This window comes from Cebidichthys violaceus, unplaced genomic scaffold (assembly GCF_023349555.1).
Source record: "Cebidichthys violaceus isolate CVI_PGR_0920_01 unplaced genomic scaffold, fCebVio1.0.p SCAF_47, whole genome shotgun sequence".
NCBI lineage: Eukaryota > Metazoa > Chordata > Actinopteri > Perciformes > Stichaeidae > Cebidichthys > Cebidichthys violaceus.
Window position 1 is genome coordinate 1,476,345 of NW_027176672.1, and position 16,752 is coordinate 1,493,096.

General features: G+C 47.5%; 2 protein-coding genes across 2 annotated transcripts; one reads left to right on the forward strand and one right to left on the reverse strand.

Annotated features, from left to right (window-relative positions):
* Positions 1–711: 711 nt before the first annotated feature.
* Positions 712–3,999, reverse strand: lsm14b (LSM family member 14B). The gene is made up of 8 exons (XM_068729709.1): positions 3,179–3,999; positions 2,810–2,973; positions 2,581–2,710; positions 2,299–2,493; positions 2,012–2,098; positions 1,784–1,930; positions 1,511–1,631; positions 712–1,415 (listed from the first exon to the last, which is right to left on the reverse strand). The coding sequence occupies exons 1-8, from the start codon at positions 3,357–3,359 to the stop codon at positions 1,250–1,252; spliced, it is 1,191 nt and encodes a 396-aa protein (XP_068585810.1). The 5' UTR covers positions 3,360–3,999; the 3' UTR covers positions 712–1,249.
* A 79-nt stretch (positions 4,000–4,078) lies between these two features.
* LOC137886954 (transcription initiation factor TFIID subunit 4-like) lies at positions 4,079–15,432 on the forward strand. Its single transcript, XM_068729684.1, has 16 exons — positions 4,079–4,350; positions 4,493–5,287; positions 6,181–6,338; positions 6,854–6,964; positions 7,965–8,105; positions 8,286–8,408; positions 8,545–8,634; positions 8,978–9,214; positions 9,303–9,414; positions 9,654–9,765; positions 11,545–11,714; positions 11,829–11,959; positions 12,071–12,196; positions 12,402–12,458; positions 12,607–12,726; positions 12,846–15,432. The coding sequence occupies exons 1-16, from the start codon at positions 4,116–4,118 to the stop codon at positions 13,011–13,013; spliced, it is 2,886 nt and encodes a 961-aa protein (XP_068585785.1). The 5' UTR covers positions 4,079–4,115; the 3' UTR covers positions 13,014–15,432.
* Positions 15,433–16,752: the final 1,320 nt, after the last annotated feature.

A 16,752-nucleotide genomic window follows, 5' to 3' on the forward strand; every position in this document is an offset into this window, starting at 1 on the left:
CGGAGTGTCCTTTGATTCATGGAAGCCAATCAGTCCACATTGTCGGCTACAAGTTGTTTTTTTAGCACCTCCAGCAAAAAAACAAAACGTGACCATTCCATGATGATGCCACATATTCATATTTGATACAATATCTGTCAATTTCTCAATCTGGGACGTCTGCACAGTTTTCAGATCAAGTGACCCACATCCAAGCTTGTTGTTGCGCGTGATATTATTGGACAGTATGTATTAAAAGACAAGAGAACTTAATAGAACGCCAATATTAATGTGCATCTCTATATTAGCAGTGGTGGAGTAAGAGCCTTTACTCAAGTAGTATGTGTTCAGATTTGTGGCAATGCGTTTTTAAATTAGAAATGACTTTTTAACCCTTTTAAAAATCACATACATGTTCATTTTGTGCACCTTTTTTTAACAATTTGCCAGATCTTGCAAGAGTCTCGCTTTGACAGAGGTTAATTTTCTCCAGATTGGTCCGTCTATAAAATTGAATGTTTGGAAGATGTGTTGCCTGTGAAAAATATAGATACAGGAAACCAATTTTCAGTGTGGTGTAGGTAGCATAGAATGGTCATTCTCAAGTACCTCAAATAGTCAAATTGTACTTAGTTCATATATTAGGACGGTCCAACCCAAGGTTGACATGTTTAAAGCGTGTGCATATCATGTGATGCATCCTCAGAGAGCAGGAGACAAGTGCACCAGCAGTTTCCAGTTTATTAACATTAGTCTCTTGTTGCGTCAATAGGACAAGACAAATCAAAGCACAAGATTTAGCCTTTAAATACATTTCATTTTAGGTTAATATTCATAGTTTACAAGCATAAACGTACTCCAAGAGGCAGATCCTTTTTTTTTTTTTTTTTTAAACAGGAAACAAATACACGTTTGGGAGTGAAATTCTTCCAAGTAGTAGAAAACAAAACTTAAACACGCCCCATATAATCAAAACGGTAAAACAAAACAAACGTTAGGCCAACATTCTGAGGGAAAAAACAATTAGTCACAAACTGGACCTTTTAGTGAGGCACGCATCCATATTTAAAATGGGGCCAAATGACAAAAAAAATAAATAAAAAATACAATCCTGGCAATATGGGGGCAGGAACAGTGCCTCAGGGAGAACAAACAACATCATATGTGACAACAGAGCAGCTTTTTTCCTCCATCATAAACGGGCAACAGTCCCATTTGTTACACACGAGGAAGCCATCATCACAGGAGGATGGTGTTGCTTCACTGCCTCTCAAACTCGGACCTCCACACTCCTGGTTCTGTAAGCCGACTCGGTCTGGGCGAGGCCCCGTCCTCTGCGTCCAGCGTAGCCTCCTCTGAAGCCTCGGCCCCTCAGGAACCGCCCAGGGACCCCGAACGTCTCCAGATTGCGCTTCCGCTCCTCCGCCCACGTTAGTCTGGAACCGTTGGTCGACACAGACAGAGGCCTGTAGCTCAACATACAGAGTGTTTAATAAATGTTGAGGATGAATTAAAAAGGCCACCAGTTTACCTGAACTTATTATCAGACGAGATGTTGTCAAAGAAGGACTTCGCTCTGTCGTAGTAGCACTTTGGGCCAAAGTGATGGTCCTCTGCAGTCGAGTGCAAGTCCTCCTTCTCGTGACTTCCATCTGCAGACGGAAACGTGCACTGCAAGTAAACTGGAAGGAAACGCTATGACGACCGAGCTAAGTGAAGGCAGATTACATCATCAACTCACGCTTGATACAAATCTCAGATAGTGTCAGATAACTTTTGCGATCACTCGAGTCGATGAACCGACCTTTGGTCCTGTCCCGCTCCAGCTCCTCCTTAATAAACTGTGCATTTGAGGAATCAAAATCAAAGTCCGCGTCAAATTTAAGGACGGCGGCTGGAACGTGAGCCACCATCAGCTGACCTCTGCTACGGTTTCTGCGCCGCCGAGCTCCTAAGTTTAAATTCAAACAAAGAAATGAATGTTAAATCGTTGTTTATTGTATGCAGAAAGTTCCAATGTTCACAGTTTCACCTTGTCTTCTTCTAGGCGGTGGCCCGTGTTCATAATCCTGCTGCCGAGTGTCCTGCTGAGCACCGGGAACACCTGGGCCTGACCTCACTTCAAATAAAGAAAACAGTCACACTCACTCGCAGAAGGATTGATCGCAATCGCACGGCTGGACATTTCCTGAACCCCTCCCACCCGGAGGACAGAGTTGTATAATATTTCAAGACTGCTAAACAAGCCCAGCGTCTCTTTTCGGGACATTAGTGATTTTAAAATTTGACTTTCAAATCACTACAATTCCGTGTGCTTACTGCTGGCTCCGGGGTCCCTCCTGGCCAGGGGACTCTCTGGTCTGGGCCTCTGGGGCCTCCTCCTCTCCCACTGCTGCGCTCGCTCCTGGGACGCAGTCAAGCTTTCGCTCTGCCTAAATCTATCCACACGGAGGGTCTGAACGGCCTTCTCCACCGTCGGGCCCCTTTTGACTTGTAAACCAGGAAGCACCGACCCTGCAACAACCAAATACTTCCAAGTATGCAAACAACAAGGTGTGGTTTTATGGTTGACCGACGCTACATTTGTGTTCGCTGACTTACCAAGGCCAAGAGCTGCAGCGTACTGCTGGTTAAGCAGAGAGCTGGCAGCAAGCTGGTTGTAGGCGGGCATCCTTAGGGGGCTGAATGGTCCGAGAGACGAGTACACACCAGAAGAGCCTACACTGGCTGACTGAACAGAAAGAAGTTAAAGCAAATCAATGCACATCATCACATACGTTGTCCTCTCTTCTCTACAGCCGGGTGTAAGCCGTGCACATTTTGCACATACCTGTACTATTGCTGGATCCGGGGGAAGGCCGTGGTGAGACCTCGGGGGTTCACACAGCGCGATGTCCTTAATATCACTTCCCCGGAAAGTGATGTACTCGTAGATATCATCTTTGGGTGGCGTCGGTCTGTCGGTGGGTCGTCCCTCCGTTCCAAAACACTTGACTTGTGAAAAGAAATGCGTTTCAAATTGTGCCGCCATCTTTAAGAAGTCTACACATGTATCATTTTTTTGGACATGCTGACAGCCTACCAAACATAGGCCCACCACACACACACACACACACACACACACACACACACACACACACACACACACACACACACACACACACACACACACACACACACACACACACACACCACTCACCTTTTGCCAGCACTACTGTGGAGTTCACCTTGTCAATTGTGTACAAAATCCCCTCATAACGATTATGAGCTTTTGAAATCAAGCCTATTTTGCAGCCAATGTACGGCTTTGATGAACTCATGGCCGGAGCGCGTCCGGGACAGTCGCTTGCAAACTTCAACGAGAACTCAGGTGGCAGCATTTAAGCCGCGGAGCGACCGGAAACGCTTTATAAGTGACTGTGGCTGACTTTAAACCACGCCCACTGATTGAGATTTTTAAAACGCACCTGGCTGTCGACGTCACAGTCAGTGCCTGTGCTGAAGTTTTAATTTATGACTCACGATGTTTGATTTTTAGCATGACTGACAGTTGTGAATATCGGTAACATTTACTTGGAGAAGAAATTATTTTGATAACAATCCATCACGTTTTACTGCACTCCTGTTGTGTTGAGAAGCCGGAGCTTAATGCTGCAGAACAGCTATGTGAACTGGTAAATATTAATGTGCGCTCTCCAGTAGTTTGACATCATCCAGACCACTTAACATTGTCTGCGAGCGCCGAAGCAGCTGCTGCGGTTTTCCTGGAAAAAAAAAAAAAATAATAGCAACAAACGCAGCCATTTTGAGTCGTCTACGATAAAGTAAAAATAGATAGAAAATGCTTCGATACTGTGTGTGAATCTGTAAAGACGTGTTGCACGATGCAAATGCTCTGTTTGAGAGTCTCCTCGGTGTGATAAAAGTCCCACCAGAGGCGGCTCTGTGAGCGGCGTCGTTGTTTTCCGGCGGAGCTGTCAGACAGGAGCTGGCTCTTCGCACTGCAACTCGCGACCATTTGTCCCGAGCTTTATTCTCCTCGAAGGAACCAATCACAGCGCTCGGCGAGTCCCGCGTCACCGACGGCGCATCCAATCGGCGCATGCGTCTCGCGGCGCGAGCGCAGCTGGGCAAAGATGGCGGCGGGCTCCGATTTGCTGGATGATGTTTTCTTCAACACAGAGGTGGACGAAAAAGTAGTTAGTGATCTCGTCGGATCTCTGGAGTCCGAACTAAGTGGAGCGAGGCACGTCAACGCAACCGCCAAGGCCCAGGTTGCAGCAAATCACGTCGGCAACTCAGCTGTAGGTAGCAATTCCAATGTTGAGGGCAGCAAAATGGGACTTTCACAACAAGAGCTTGCTAAAGCAGGTAAGATAGCTGCCCACTCTGGTTAGCTAACACTGGCTATTTTTTAACTTGGATTCACTTGTATCACAAAACTAATGCAAATCGTGAGAGTTGCTTTGACAACCCACCCACCCCTTGTTTTCATGTGTTTCCGCCGCTGTAGGGGCAGGAGTGCACGGAGGTGTCATTAACAGTACGGGGTCCCGCGGTTCGAGCGTGGAGCACGGAGCAGCCGGGACCGCGTCGAGCGTGACAGCCGCTCAGAGTCCGTCCAAGCCGGGGACAGCCAGCGGCGTCGTCACGGTAGTGTCTGGCGTTGGGACACCCGGAGCGGCCGGTGTTCAAACTTTGAATGGAGGTGCCGTGGTGATGAACTGTCACATCGCCGGAGGAGGCGGCCACAGCAGCAGCAACAACAACAACAACAACTCGCAGCCCGTTGTCACGCTTGTCAACAACGGACCTGTTTCTGTGAGCAAAGGCAGCGCGACGGTCGTTTCCGCGACGCCGAGTACTATAATCAAAACTTCACCGAATGCTGTGATTTCGTCCGTGAAAACTGTTCCCACTGTCACGCTCGTGAGGCCACCTATGCAAACTCCCGCCAACGCCTCACACAACAGCGGAGACAACAACCACCACCCCCCCACCGCCGTGGCGGCGGCGGCGGCGCTGACATCGCCGGTCGTCGGTGTTACCGGCGCGTCCGGCGGCTCGCTCGCGAACAAATTCGACTCCACAAAAAAACCCGTAATGCAGACCGTCGCGACGACGGCGACCACGAGGAGCCCGACCGTGTTGCAGAACTTGAGGACTTCGGTACCGTCACCCATCGCCGCCGCCGCCGCCGCTCCTCCTCCCGCCGGAATACGAGCTATTGCTCCACAGGTGTTGGCCCCTCGGCTCGCTCCGCCTCAACAGAGCGCCCCAAATATCCAGAACATCCAGCTGCCTCCAGGTAACCGAGTGTTACAGTTAAAACCCCGTTAAGAGCATCGATGTGTTGCCTCTCATATGCCAGAAACGTGTTGCTATAAAACGCAACTTTGTTGTATTTGTTGACGTTCCTCAGCTGCTGTTGTGTGAATAGACAATAAATAGACAATACATATAATTTCGGCACGTTGTCTTTGAACAAGGTTCCAGATAAAATGCCTCGAGGAGCAGTCATCCTGTTCATGTTTGTTATCTTGTTATAAACAATAGCAAACTATTCTCACAGCCACAGCTATGTACTGTGTGTGTGTGTGTGTGTGTGTGTGTGTGTGTGTGTGTGTGTGTGTGTGTGTGTGCGTGTGTGTGTGTTTAAAACTGTTTGCAAAGGCTATTTGTTAGTCTTGTCTCTCAGGTAGATTTGGGTTTTAACCCTCAGCAGTGAATACATAGGGGTTGTTTTTGGTGTAAGGAAGCATGAATTGTTAAAATGTGGTAATATGAATGCATTCATAACACAGTCTGTTTATACACTAGCCTACATTAAAGTATCGGTGGTGCTTTGTTGTTGTGCTGTGTTGTGGAGCTAGTTACACGCTGTGTGTGTGTGTGTGTGTGTGTGTGTGTGTGTGTGTGTGTGTGTGTTGCTGCTTGAAATGTGTTTTTATTCATGGCACCGTGTTTGTGGCTCATTTTTTTTTTGGTCACTGAAGACCTCCCAGCCAAGGCAATGTCCGTTAATCAATAACCTACAGATGAGTAATTCATACCCCATGGTGTCAACAACTCCACACACACACACACACACACACACACACACACACACACACACACACACACACACACACACACAGTGTATTCGTGAGTCTGACCAGGACAGAGAAGCCCTGATCTTCTGACGTCATCTGGCTGTTGCAGGCATGGTCTTGGTCCGCAGTGAGAGCGGGCAGCTGCTGGTGATTCACCAGCAGACCTTGGCTCAGATGCAGGCTCAGTCGCAGTCCCAAAGCGCCATGACGCCGCGGCCCCCGGCCCCCCCCACCAGCACTCCGCCTGTCCAGATCGCTTCTCTTCAGGTACCGGGACCGCCGGACTCACGCACACAAAACGTGACTCATTGGTGTTTTCGGATAGAGGATGGATCTGACGGGTCTGATGGATCCGTATTTACGTGAACATTGACCTTATTTAACAGACGGATGTGACTGATGCACCTTTTTTAAAAATAGAGCCACATAATTCAAATTAACTCAAGCTTTACAGTTTAAAAAGTGAGGCGTAGTTAGAAAGATGATCCCAGTCATTTCCACACCGGGTTAAAAGAAGAGCTCTCGCATTGGATCAGTACTTGATATGGACCGATCCGCTGAGTCCAGGATTGACATCAGAAGAGATCGGTGTGTGTGTGTGTGTGTGTGTGTGTGTGTGTGTGTGTGTGTGTGTGTCCCTAATACTAAAGGCTGAGCGTCCTTTGATCGTCCCATCGCAAAAGGACGTTAATTACGTAACTTGAAATATATAAAGCGTGTTTATTGGAGAGTAAAAACTTGTGTAACGCCTCCTCTCTCTCACGTCCGCCGCTGTTCTGCAGGCTCCAGGCGCGTCACTGCTGGCTCGTCCGGTGACCCCCACCACCATTATTAAACAAGGGTCCGCAGTCCAGACCACCACCACCACGTTGCAGAGGCCTCCTGTACTGCAGGTAACTCCAACACACACACACACACACACACACACACACACACACACACACACTCTGGATGAAACGTGCTGTTGATCAATTTCGGTTTAATTTAGCCACATAAAAGATGTTCCACAGCAGCCGCTGCTGAAAGCAATGCACAGCCACTTCTGCTCCTCCTGTGACTCAGAGAGGCCGATGACATCAGTGGCATGGACATCATAACTGCCCCTCCCCCTCCCCTCCCTCTACTCTCTCTTGCCCACATCACTCTAGGCATAAAGTGCTGTCTTCATGACCTCATCCAAACCCAACCATTTAAGCTACTCCCCTTCTCCCTGAAGTGTATTTTTCACTAATCGACCCTTTTTTCTCCTTGCGTCCACTGACCCTCACACAGTGAGTCAACACATTCCGCTTCACTCGTTGTGGTCTGCCGTTGCTTAAAAGACGTTCGCTTCGGTTAGGATTCGTAGCAATATGGACGCAAACAAAAATCAGTCGGAAGTTTGAATCCAGTCACGCATCCAGTCGCTCACTCCTGTCAAAAGTCAAGTTACACAATCTATGAAATATGAATATTATCCACTGATGGCTGCCGACAAACAAACAGTTTTTCATAAGTTCTAAGCATGTCAGCTATTTCCACATAGAGAGGAACATGTGGGAACCCTGTGTGGAGACGCTTGTTGTTCCTTGGAATGACTCATATTTCCGCTGCTGCTGGAATGTGTTTCGTCTGATCGTTGTCCACCCGCTGTGAACGGCTCTGCAGCTCTCCTACACCCCGAAGAACATGATGGGAGTCATTACCTAGAATATGAGAGTCAATATAAGGCTCTTTTTTTTTACGAATATTCCTAAAGTAGAGCAGCCCCGTTTTGGACCAGTCAGGACCGACTCTGCTACCCTGATGTGCTCGATGGTGGGTGTAAAGTTGTACTGTCCCCCCCCCCCCCCGGGACCAGACCCCGTCAGAAGTGTTCATCCTGACCCCGTCACTCTCTCATGACTCCTATAGAACACCATCGTGCTGGGAGGGACGGCCACGACCCCGGGACGGCCGCCGGGAACGCCCGCTCCGGTGCAGCCCGGTTCTGCAGCCGCAGCGGTTACGCAGAGGGTAGCTGGGACGCCTGTCACTCCAACAGCTATCTCAGCTGTAAGAGAGAAGTACTAACCTCGAATGCTTTTGCCTTTTTTTTTTTTTGTTGTTGTAATCTTTCAACACTAAAATGCACAGATGCATATTCATTCAAAGGTTGTTGCGCTTCAGGCTTCTACTGTATGTCTTGACGTGTGCATTTCAGGAAAAGTGACTCTTGTGTGTACGTGCTTGCAGGAGACGCTGGAGAATGTAAAAAAGTGTCGGAACTTTCTGTCCACGTTGATCAAGCTGGCGTCCAGTGGGAAACAGTCCTCTGAGACGACGGCCAACGTCAAGGAGCTGGTCAAGAGTCTGCTGGTACGTCTCTCTCTCTCTCTCTCTCTCTCTCTCTCTCTCTCTCTCTCTCTACACCATCACCTCTCCGTCCTCGTCTTCATACCTTCACGCTGTTTTCTTACCTTCTGATCCGTCCTCTGTGTTCATTGCGCGACAGGAAGCGAAGATAGAGCCAGAAGATTTTACCGGTCGGTTGTACCGGGAGCTCAACTCCTCGCCGCAGCCGTACCTCGTGCCTTTCCTGAAGGTGAGAAATGGGTGGCACACCAGCAGATATGTTGCCTGACGTTGCCTGACGTTGCAGGCTGTGTGTGCATTCAGAACCGGTTTGACATCTTCCCCTTGCTCCGTTTCACTGCCACATTCAAATTTGTATTCCATTCATCCAAAGTCTGTGGCCGCTTATCCGGCTGACATTGGGCGCTTACTACATGGTTACTATTCAGGGGCATATGTATTGAAACAGACACAGGCCCGTGTTCCCCCCCCCCCCCCCCCCCCCCCCCCCCCCCCCCTTAGAGAGATAACGTGACAACAAATCTATCCCGTGTGGAAACCACTTTATCAGCTTGTGCTCCGTCTGCCTGCAGAGGAGCCTCCCAGCGCTGCGTCAGATGACCCCGGACTCGGAGGCCTTCATCCAGCAGAGCCTGCTGCCTCAGCCCAGCGCTCCGGCTGCTGCGGCGGCGGCATCCTCCGCGGCCATCACCGCTGTGGTGCTGCGGCCTCCTCTCTCCACGGCCGCCGCCGCTACGGCCACCAGCACTGCCGCCACCAAAACCACAGTTATCAGCCTCACTCAGACTCCTCACAGTAAACCCGGACTGGTAATTCAGCGCCGGCTTACCTTTTTACTTCTATTCTCGTCTCTGCTGTTATTCTGTTCCTCATCCTCTTGCCTCTGAACGTGCACAGATAGCGCCCCAGCAACAGGTGACGCTGGCTCAGCCTCCCGTGGTCGCTCTCAGAGGACATCACAGCCGCATCATCGTGGGACATCCGCAGGGGGTCAGACAGCTGCCGACAGGTGTGTGTGTGTGTTCAGAAGTCACCTGCACGTCTTTTATCTCCTCTGTCGGGTGAACTGAAGATGCAGTTGGTTCCCTCTAGAGTCTCTATATTTCATCTTTCACCCATTTACCGTTCATAGTGTGGAAGTGCTGCCACCCTGTGGAGACTTGTCTGTAACTGCAGGATACTAAACCGCACAGTAACACATAATCAACAATGATTGTTTCTGTCTCTGTGTGTCTCTGCTCAATCCAGCGGTGAAGCAGACGTTGGCTCCAGGGGTCAAAGGTGTGCTCGTTGTCGGCCAGGCTCCTCTCACTGCTGCTCAGCAGAACAAGCTGAAGGAGGCGGGAGGAGGAACCTTCAGGTAAACGTCGACTCAGCAGTGCAGGAGCGTTAGAGGTCCGTAGTGTCAGCAAAAACATGCAAAATAACTTTGTTTATTCGTGTGACAGCACACATTTATTGATATGTACAGTACTGTGCAAAAGCTTTAGGCAGGTGTGAAATTATTTTTTATCAATTTACAGAAATGCAAAGTGAGCGAACAAAAGAAAACTCTAAATCAAATCAATATTTGGTGTTTCTACCCTTTGCCTTCAAACCAGCATCAGCTCTTCTCGGTACGCTCGCACACAGGTTTTGCAGGAACTCGGCCGGTACTGTAGGTCCGGCTCCATGAGCAGACATGCAAACCCCAAACCTTCAAGGAGCCTCCACCACGCTTCACTGCTGCCTGCAGACACTCATTGTTTCCGCTCTCCAGCCCCTCAGCGAACAAAACTGCCTTCTTCTGCAGCCACATATTTCAAATGTTGACTCATCAGTCCAGAACACCTGCTGCCCATTTCTCTGCACTTCCTCTTTGGCCAGATGTGGTCTTTGTGGAAGAGCTGCAGCCAAAAAGCCCAGACTTCTCCGGACACTAGATGGGTGTACCCGGGTCCCACAAAAGGGTAGTGACACCAAATATTGATTTGATTTATTTGATATTTTTCAAAGCATTCTTAGTTGACAGCATTTTTGTTTCACTTTTGCACAGTACGGTGTATATGAACACATGTGTGCTAGTCTGTAGTCTAGGTGGATCTCGCTCCTTACAGTTTCACGATGTGGAAAAACTAATTTTCTTATAAAAGTGGGTTTGCATAGTCGGGCATTGTGCATTATTCATAAGGAGAAAGAGCTATAGAAAACCTGCAGAAACCAAACAAAGAATGCACCACACAGTGAGTACCTCTCTTACATGATCACAGGTGTTCAGTGTGACATCACCTCACCTCACACACACACACACACACGTGTGTGTGTCCAGAATGTTTGGGTCATTTGTGTGAAATAAATTATTGTGTTTAATATCAGTGGATTTGAATAGTCTCTCTTTGTAAGACTTCATCCCGTCGACTTGTCCTGGTTTCCGTTCATATTCAACCTCCTGTGTGTTATTTAATGATGCATTGATTACCACATACACACACTAATTAATGCAGCCATTATCATAATTAATGACCTCATAAGCGTGACCGTTTATGGGCAGTACATCATGGTAGTTGCACCTTTTCTGTCACAGTCGACACAAAAAGCGAAACATTCATCTGCATTTACACACAGAGAGTAAATCTTAAATGTCGCCTCGGGGTGAAGTTTGTCTTGCAGACAGCTGTCGATGGTGATGAATACAGATATAGATATGATTTATTACAGGGCTATTGTATCGGACTGAGACCGTACAGGTGTAACTAATGGACTGCTTTATGCTGTGAGCGTAAAGTAGTGATTAAGAGCCCATGAATGTCTGTATTCAATCAATCAATCAATCCACCGCTTTTCAAACAAATTAAATGCACTTTAAACACTTTGGATGTTAAGAACAGAAAATGTTCTAGGTGTAGAAGTGGGCATCGGTCTCGCTGCGTTGCTTTTGCACACGATACTTAAATTGAATCATCTTGTGTAGCAGTACGACTCGTGATAAAAGCTGGTATTTCATAGCTGATGAAAACACTTTTCGTTCTTTGTGCGTTTGTACGTATTGAGGTTTAAACTGAGGTTTTGATAACTAACAGCAGCTGTTAATGCAGACGCGTTAAAAGCTTCACTCATAACTGATCCAATGAATGACTCGTCCCCTCTTCGTCTCGCTAAGGGACGACGATGACATCAACGACGTGGCCTCCATGGCGGGGGTCAACTTGTCGGAGGAGAGCGCCCGTATCTTAGCGACCAACTCTGAGCTCGTCGGCACGGTGACTCGATCCTGCAAGGACGAGAGCTTCGTCCACGCCCCGTTACTCACCCGGAGAGCTCTGGAGATCGGTGAGACTCGCGTTAAAAAAACTCACGTTTCTCATCATCGCGTTTAAAAGGCCCGACTCTGAATACTCAAATCTGCGCTCCTCCTCCTCCTCCTCCTCCTCCTCCTCGCGACAGGGAAGAAGTTTGGCGTCGGCGAGCTCGGCGCCGACGTGATCAACTTCATCTCCCACGCCACGCGGCAGCGGCTACAGAACCTGATGGAGAAAGTGTCTCTGGTGGCGCAGCAGAAAAACACGACCTTCAAGGTGATTATTGATCTAACCTTAGAGCCGGTGAGACTCACGGCCGTACGCTCACACTCACCTTTTCGCATTCCTTCCTTGCAACCTCTTTACTTCCCCGCATCCTTCCTTCAGGAGGACGAGCGGTCCGAGCGGGTCAGCGACGTGCGAGCCCAGCTTAAGTTCTTCGAGCAGCTGGATCAGATGGAGAAGCAGAGGAAGGAGGAGCAGGAGAGGGAGATCCTCCTCAAGGCTGCCAAGGTAACGATATATATATAAACCGGCGTGTGAAAGGATCGCCGACGGGGAGGAGCGAGGAGCGAGGGTGACTTTGGCTCAGTGTCATTAGTGTCCTGATAACGGTCAGATCCGCTAACAACGAGCGAGCGAATGAATAAAACAACGGATTGAATGAATTGAACATATCCGATGTTCAAATATTAAAATGTCCTCTGCCTTACCGCAGTCCCGGTCGCGGCAAGAAGACCCCGAGCAGCTCCGACTTAAGCAGAAGGCCAAAGAGGCAAGTACACGACACGTACACCGCGGGATTCTGCCGTCTTCGTGAAGCATTTCGATGAGTCTGTTGGACTAACCTGTTGTGTGTGTGTGTGTGTGTTTGTGTGTGTGTGTGTGTGTGTGTCTGTGTGTTGTTGCTCCTCGTATTCCAGATGCAGCAGCAGGAGCTGGCTCAGATCAGGCAGAGGGAAGCCAACCTGACGGCGCTGGCGGCAATCGGCCCGAGAAAAAAGCGGAAAATGGACTCTCCCGTTAGGGGAGCCGGTGCAGAGGTGAGGAACATGGAACCAGGGGTTGTGCATCGTTTTTTGAATTATTTCAAATCTGCGAAGAGAAACGGTCTATAAAAGATTAAACCTGTTTCCTGTCTCCCCCCCCCCCCCCCCCTCAGGGCTCGGGGTCGGGCCCCTCTCAGCCCGGCGGCTCCGGCGGAGCGGGCTCCAGACACTTTATGCGACAGCGCATCACCAGAGTCAACCTCAGGGACCTGCTCTTCTGCCTGGAGAACGAAAGGGGGACCGGCCGCTCTCATCTGCTCTATAAAGGCTTCCTCAAATAGCGGCCGCGTTGAAACAACTAGCATTGAGTCGACTCGGACTTCCCTTTTTTCTCTGCCGGTACTTTTATTCCCTTTGATCGCCCGCTGCCGGATTGATGAGACGTCTATCTGAGGGAAGGAGAATTATCTGGAACACCGGAGGAGGAGACGTCTGCTTGTTAAAAGCCTCTTCAAGCACAGGTCTTGTAATTTTTCAGAGGAGCAGATAATTGTATAACTCGGCCCTGTTTTTCGGCGCTCCTCTCAGCCCCCCCCGGGTTTTTTTTTTGCTCTTTAGAGACCGGTTGCACCCGACCACACTTCATTCAGTCGTGCACTGCCTCATGCTGCACACGAGAGACACAACATGTCTTTAACTGAACCGAGCTCCTTCAGAACCCAAAGACCTCGTCGGTGTCACGGTGTAGCAGCACGTCTCTGTGACGTGGTTCCTTTGTTTTCTGAGGATTAACGTGAACGCTCTGTTTATTTAAGTATCCCAACAGAGGTTTTCATTTATCGCATTTCTACGATATTTTACTACACTAAAGCCCGTGGATTGTTTTACAGACTGATCTCGCCTAGCCTTGTCATCTGCTGAGTTGCCTTCTTAACAAATTAAGCCATACGGATTGAGAATGTGTCGATCGGCTTCCGTTTACTTCATCTCTCCAGCGGTTCTCTCCAGGATTAGCGTGTGCGCTTCGGTGGTTCGTTGTGCGCCCGGAAGCAGAACGTGACCGTTTCACAGGTTGCGTGGTGCGTTTGTGAACTCTCGCCACTCTTTATCGTTTTCACCGTGAACGACGCTGACCTTTTTATTCAGATTCTAGCACATTTGCTACAAAGACATATACGTGTGCTTTACATTCCTATCGATCATTTCTGAAGCTCTCTCTCTCTCTCTCTCTCTCTCTCACACTCACACTCACGCACTCTCACTCTCACACACACACACACACACACACACACACACACACACACACACACACACACACACACACACACACACTCTCTCTCTCTCTCTCACTCTCTCTCTCTCTCTCTCTCTCTCTCACACTCTCTCTCACTCACTCACTCACTCACTCTCTCTCTCTCTCTCTCTCTCTCTCTCTCTCACACTCACACTCTCTCACTCACTCACTCACTCACTCTCTCACACTCACTGTCTCTCTCTCACTCTCTATCACACACACACACACACACACACACACACACACACACACACACACACACACACACACACACACACACACTCTCTCTCTCTCTCTCATACTCACACACTCTCACTCACACACACACACACACACACACACACACACACACACACACACACACACACACACACACACTCACTCTCGCTCTCTCTCTTGCTCTTTCTTACTCTCTCTCTTTGTCTTGCTCTCTCTCTCTCTCTCTCTCTCTCTCTCTCTCTCTCTCTCTCTCTCTCTCTCTCTCTCTCTCTCTCTCTCTCTCTCTCACACACACCCACCCCTCTCCTCCCTACAGTTGTCAGTCCTCATTCATGTCTTTGGTGACGATACATCATTGAATTAAACGATCAGCACAGTGACCGGTGACCGTTGTTCTAGATGATCACGTTAAACGTGTTCGTTGACGTAGCAGATCCAAGAAACAGTGAAAGATTTACATCATGAAAACCAATAATGTGGATTTTGAATAATGTCACAGAAAGAGGCTTTGGCGTGGTTTCTCTTCTGCCTTTTTCATCCACTTCTGTAGCGTTCTGTAGTGAGCTTTGACTGAGACGTTCGCTGTGATGGATCTCATTTTGTACCATTTAAAGAAAGAAAGAAATGGATAAAAAGCGTTGAAGCTACTGAACTGAACTGAACTGAACTGAACTGAACTGAACTGAACTGAACTGAAGTGTTGCTCATGTAAAGCATCCCGGCTGTGTAGCTCTAATATTATTGGTTAGACACATTTTCCTAACATTTTTATATTTCTGAATACTGGAGGACCATGTGACTTTGACTCATCACTTTTCTAGGAACATACCCACTTTATATCTTCTTTTTTTTTTAATATATTTTTAGCGCACATACTAATATTGGTCTTTATACCTTTTTGTCATTTTATGAGAGAATGTTTTATATATTTAAGTTTGACAGTAGACGAATGAGACGCGTTTCTGATGCGTTCCTGTACATTTTGCACAGCCACTTGTTTATATGTAAATATCTGAATTTAAAAAAGTTTTTAATTGCTATTTTATAATGGATTGAAAGAGAATGATCTCTATTAAAACAAAACAACAACATATCTTGACTGTCTATTTATGTATTTGTGAGAACAAAACTGTCCATGCAGCAGTAAAATGAAATCCTAAAGAGTTGTAAAGAGAGATGATTATAATCAGTTATAATAGGAGAACAGCATGAAAGCAGTTAAAAGCAGCTCAGTCATAAAGCACAAATAAATGAAGATATTAAAATACTTTTACTGCTCTCTATTGTTTGTCGATGCTCGGTCTGACGCGCTGCAGGGAGCAAAGTGAACAATATTATAACGCAAAACGCTTTGAAGACGTTTCAGAGACGATGTGCTGAAGATGTACTTTCCTAGTTTGAGTGCTGAGTTTTGATTTGCTTTTATTGACGGGTTCCATCTGCTGCTGTTCAATATTTGAATCCAATATTTACTCCACAGGATCTGTCGACTGATACGTCTCACTAACCGGTCACTAACATCGCTTCACGTTGGGTATAAAAATGAATCGTTCCCGTCCTTCTAAACAGTTTAACAGATTTGAAAATATTCCCTTTCTCGTGCTTAAATCATCGTGTCCTTTTGTCTCATGTTCACAGAAATGACTTAGTCTATTCTAGGCAATAAAACAGTAATATTTATGGCTTTGGGGATTGAGTGAATGAAGCTGTTCATCTTACATTATTCACTCGCTGGTGTGACACTTTATGGATATGGGATATTTTAAAGTGATCTACTGCGCGGCTTAAAGGCTGTTTCTGCTCCTTGGCTGAATGGTGTTGATGCAGAGATGCTTGAGTTCTGTGTTCATCACGCTGTGGACGGGCTTTTCCAGGGCTGGAGGTAACAAAACACATTTTTTTTTTTTTTTAAATATTGTCTCCTCATAATCTATTGTACACGTCTATGTTTTTAAGTCCCTTCCAGGGTAAAAACAAAGAGTCCCGTGAGGAAGGAGGATGTAGCTGAGGACCGCTCAACCGACCAATGGAGGTGAGCTCGCCCTCCAGACAGGTGAGTACAACAACAACACTTAGTGTACTACGTAGTGTGTACTGACTGATCAAAGGAGTGTGTGTGTGTGTGTGTGTGTGTGTGTGTGTGTGTGTGTGTGTGTGTGTGTGTGTGTGTGTGTGTGTGTGTGTGTGTGTGTGTGTGTGTGTGTGTATAGCTGCTGTGGTGTTTAACTAATGTTTGACCGCTCTTTAATATTCTGCTGTTGATTCTATAAGACGTGTCGGGTTTGTCCATTTCGTGCCACTTTACACTTCTACTCCTCTACAGTTCAGAGGGACAAAGTGTATGAGTAGTAGTAGTAGTAGTAGTAGTAGTAGTAGTACTTTGCAGATTTGAATTGATGATGCAAATAACTTCTGATGCAAATAACTTCTGATGTTATTATGGATACAGATTTGACTTAATTGATTCTTTGGTGAAATTCACAAGCTAAACATGAACCTCAGCTTCACCAGCTGCAAACACTGAAATACTGAATCAATATGTCTTTGAATAATATAATCTACATTGT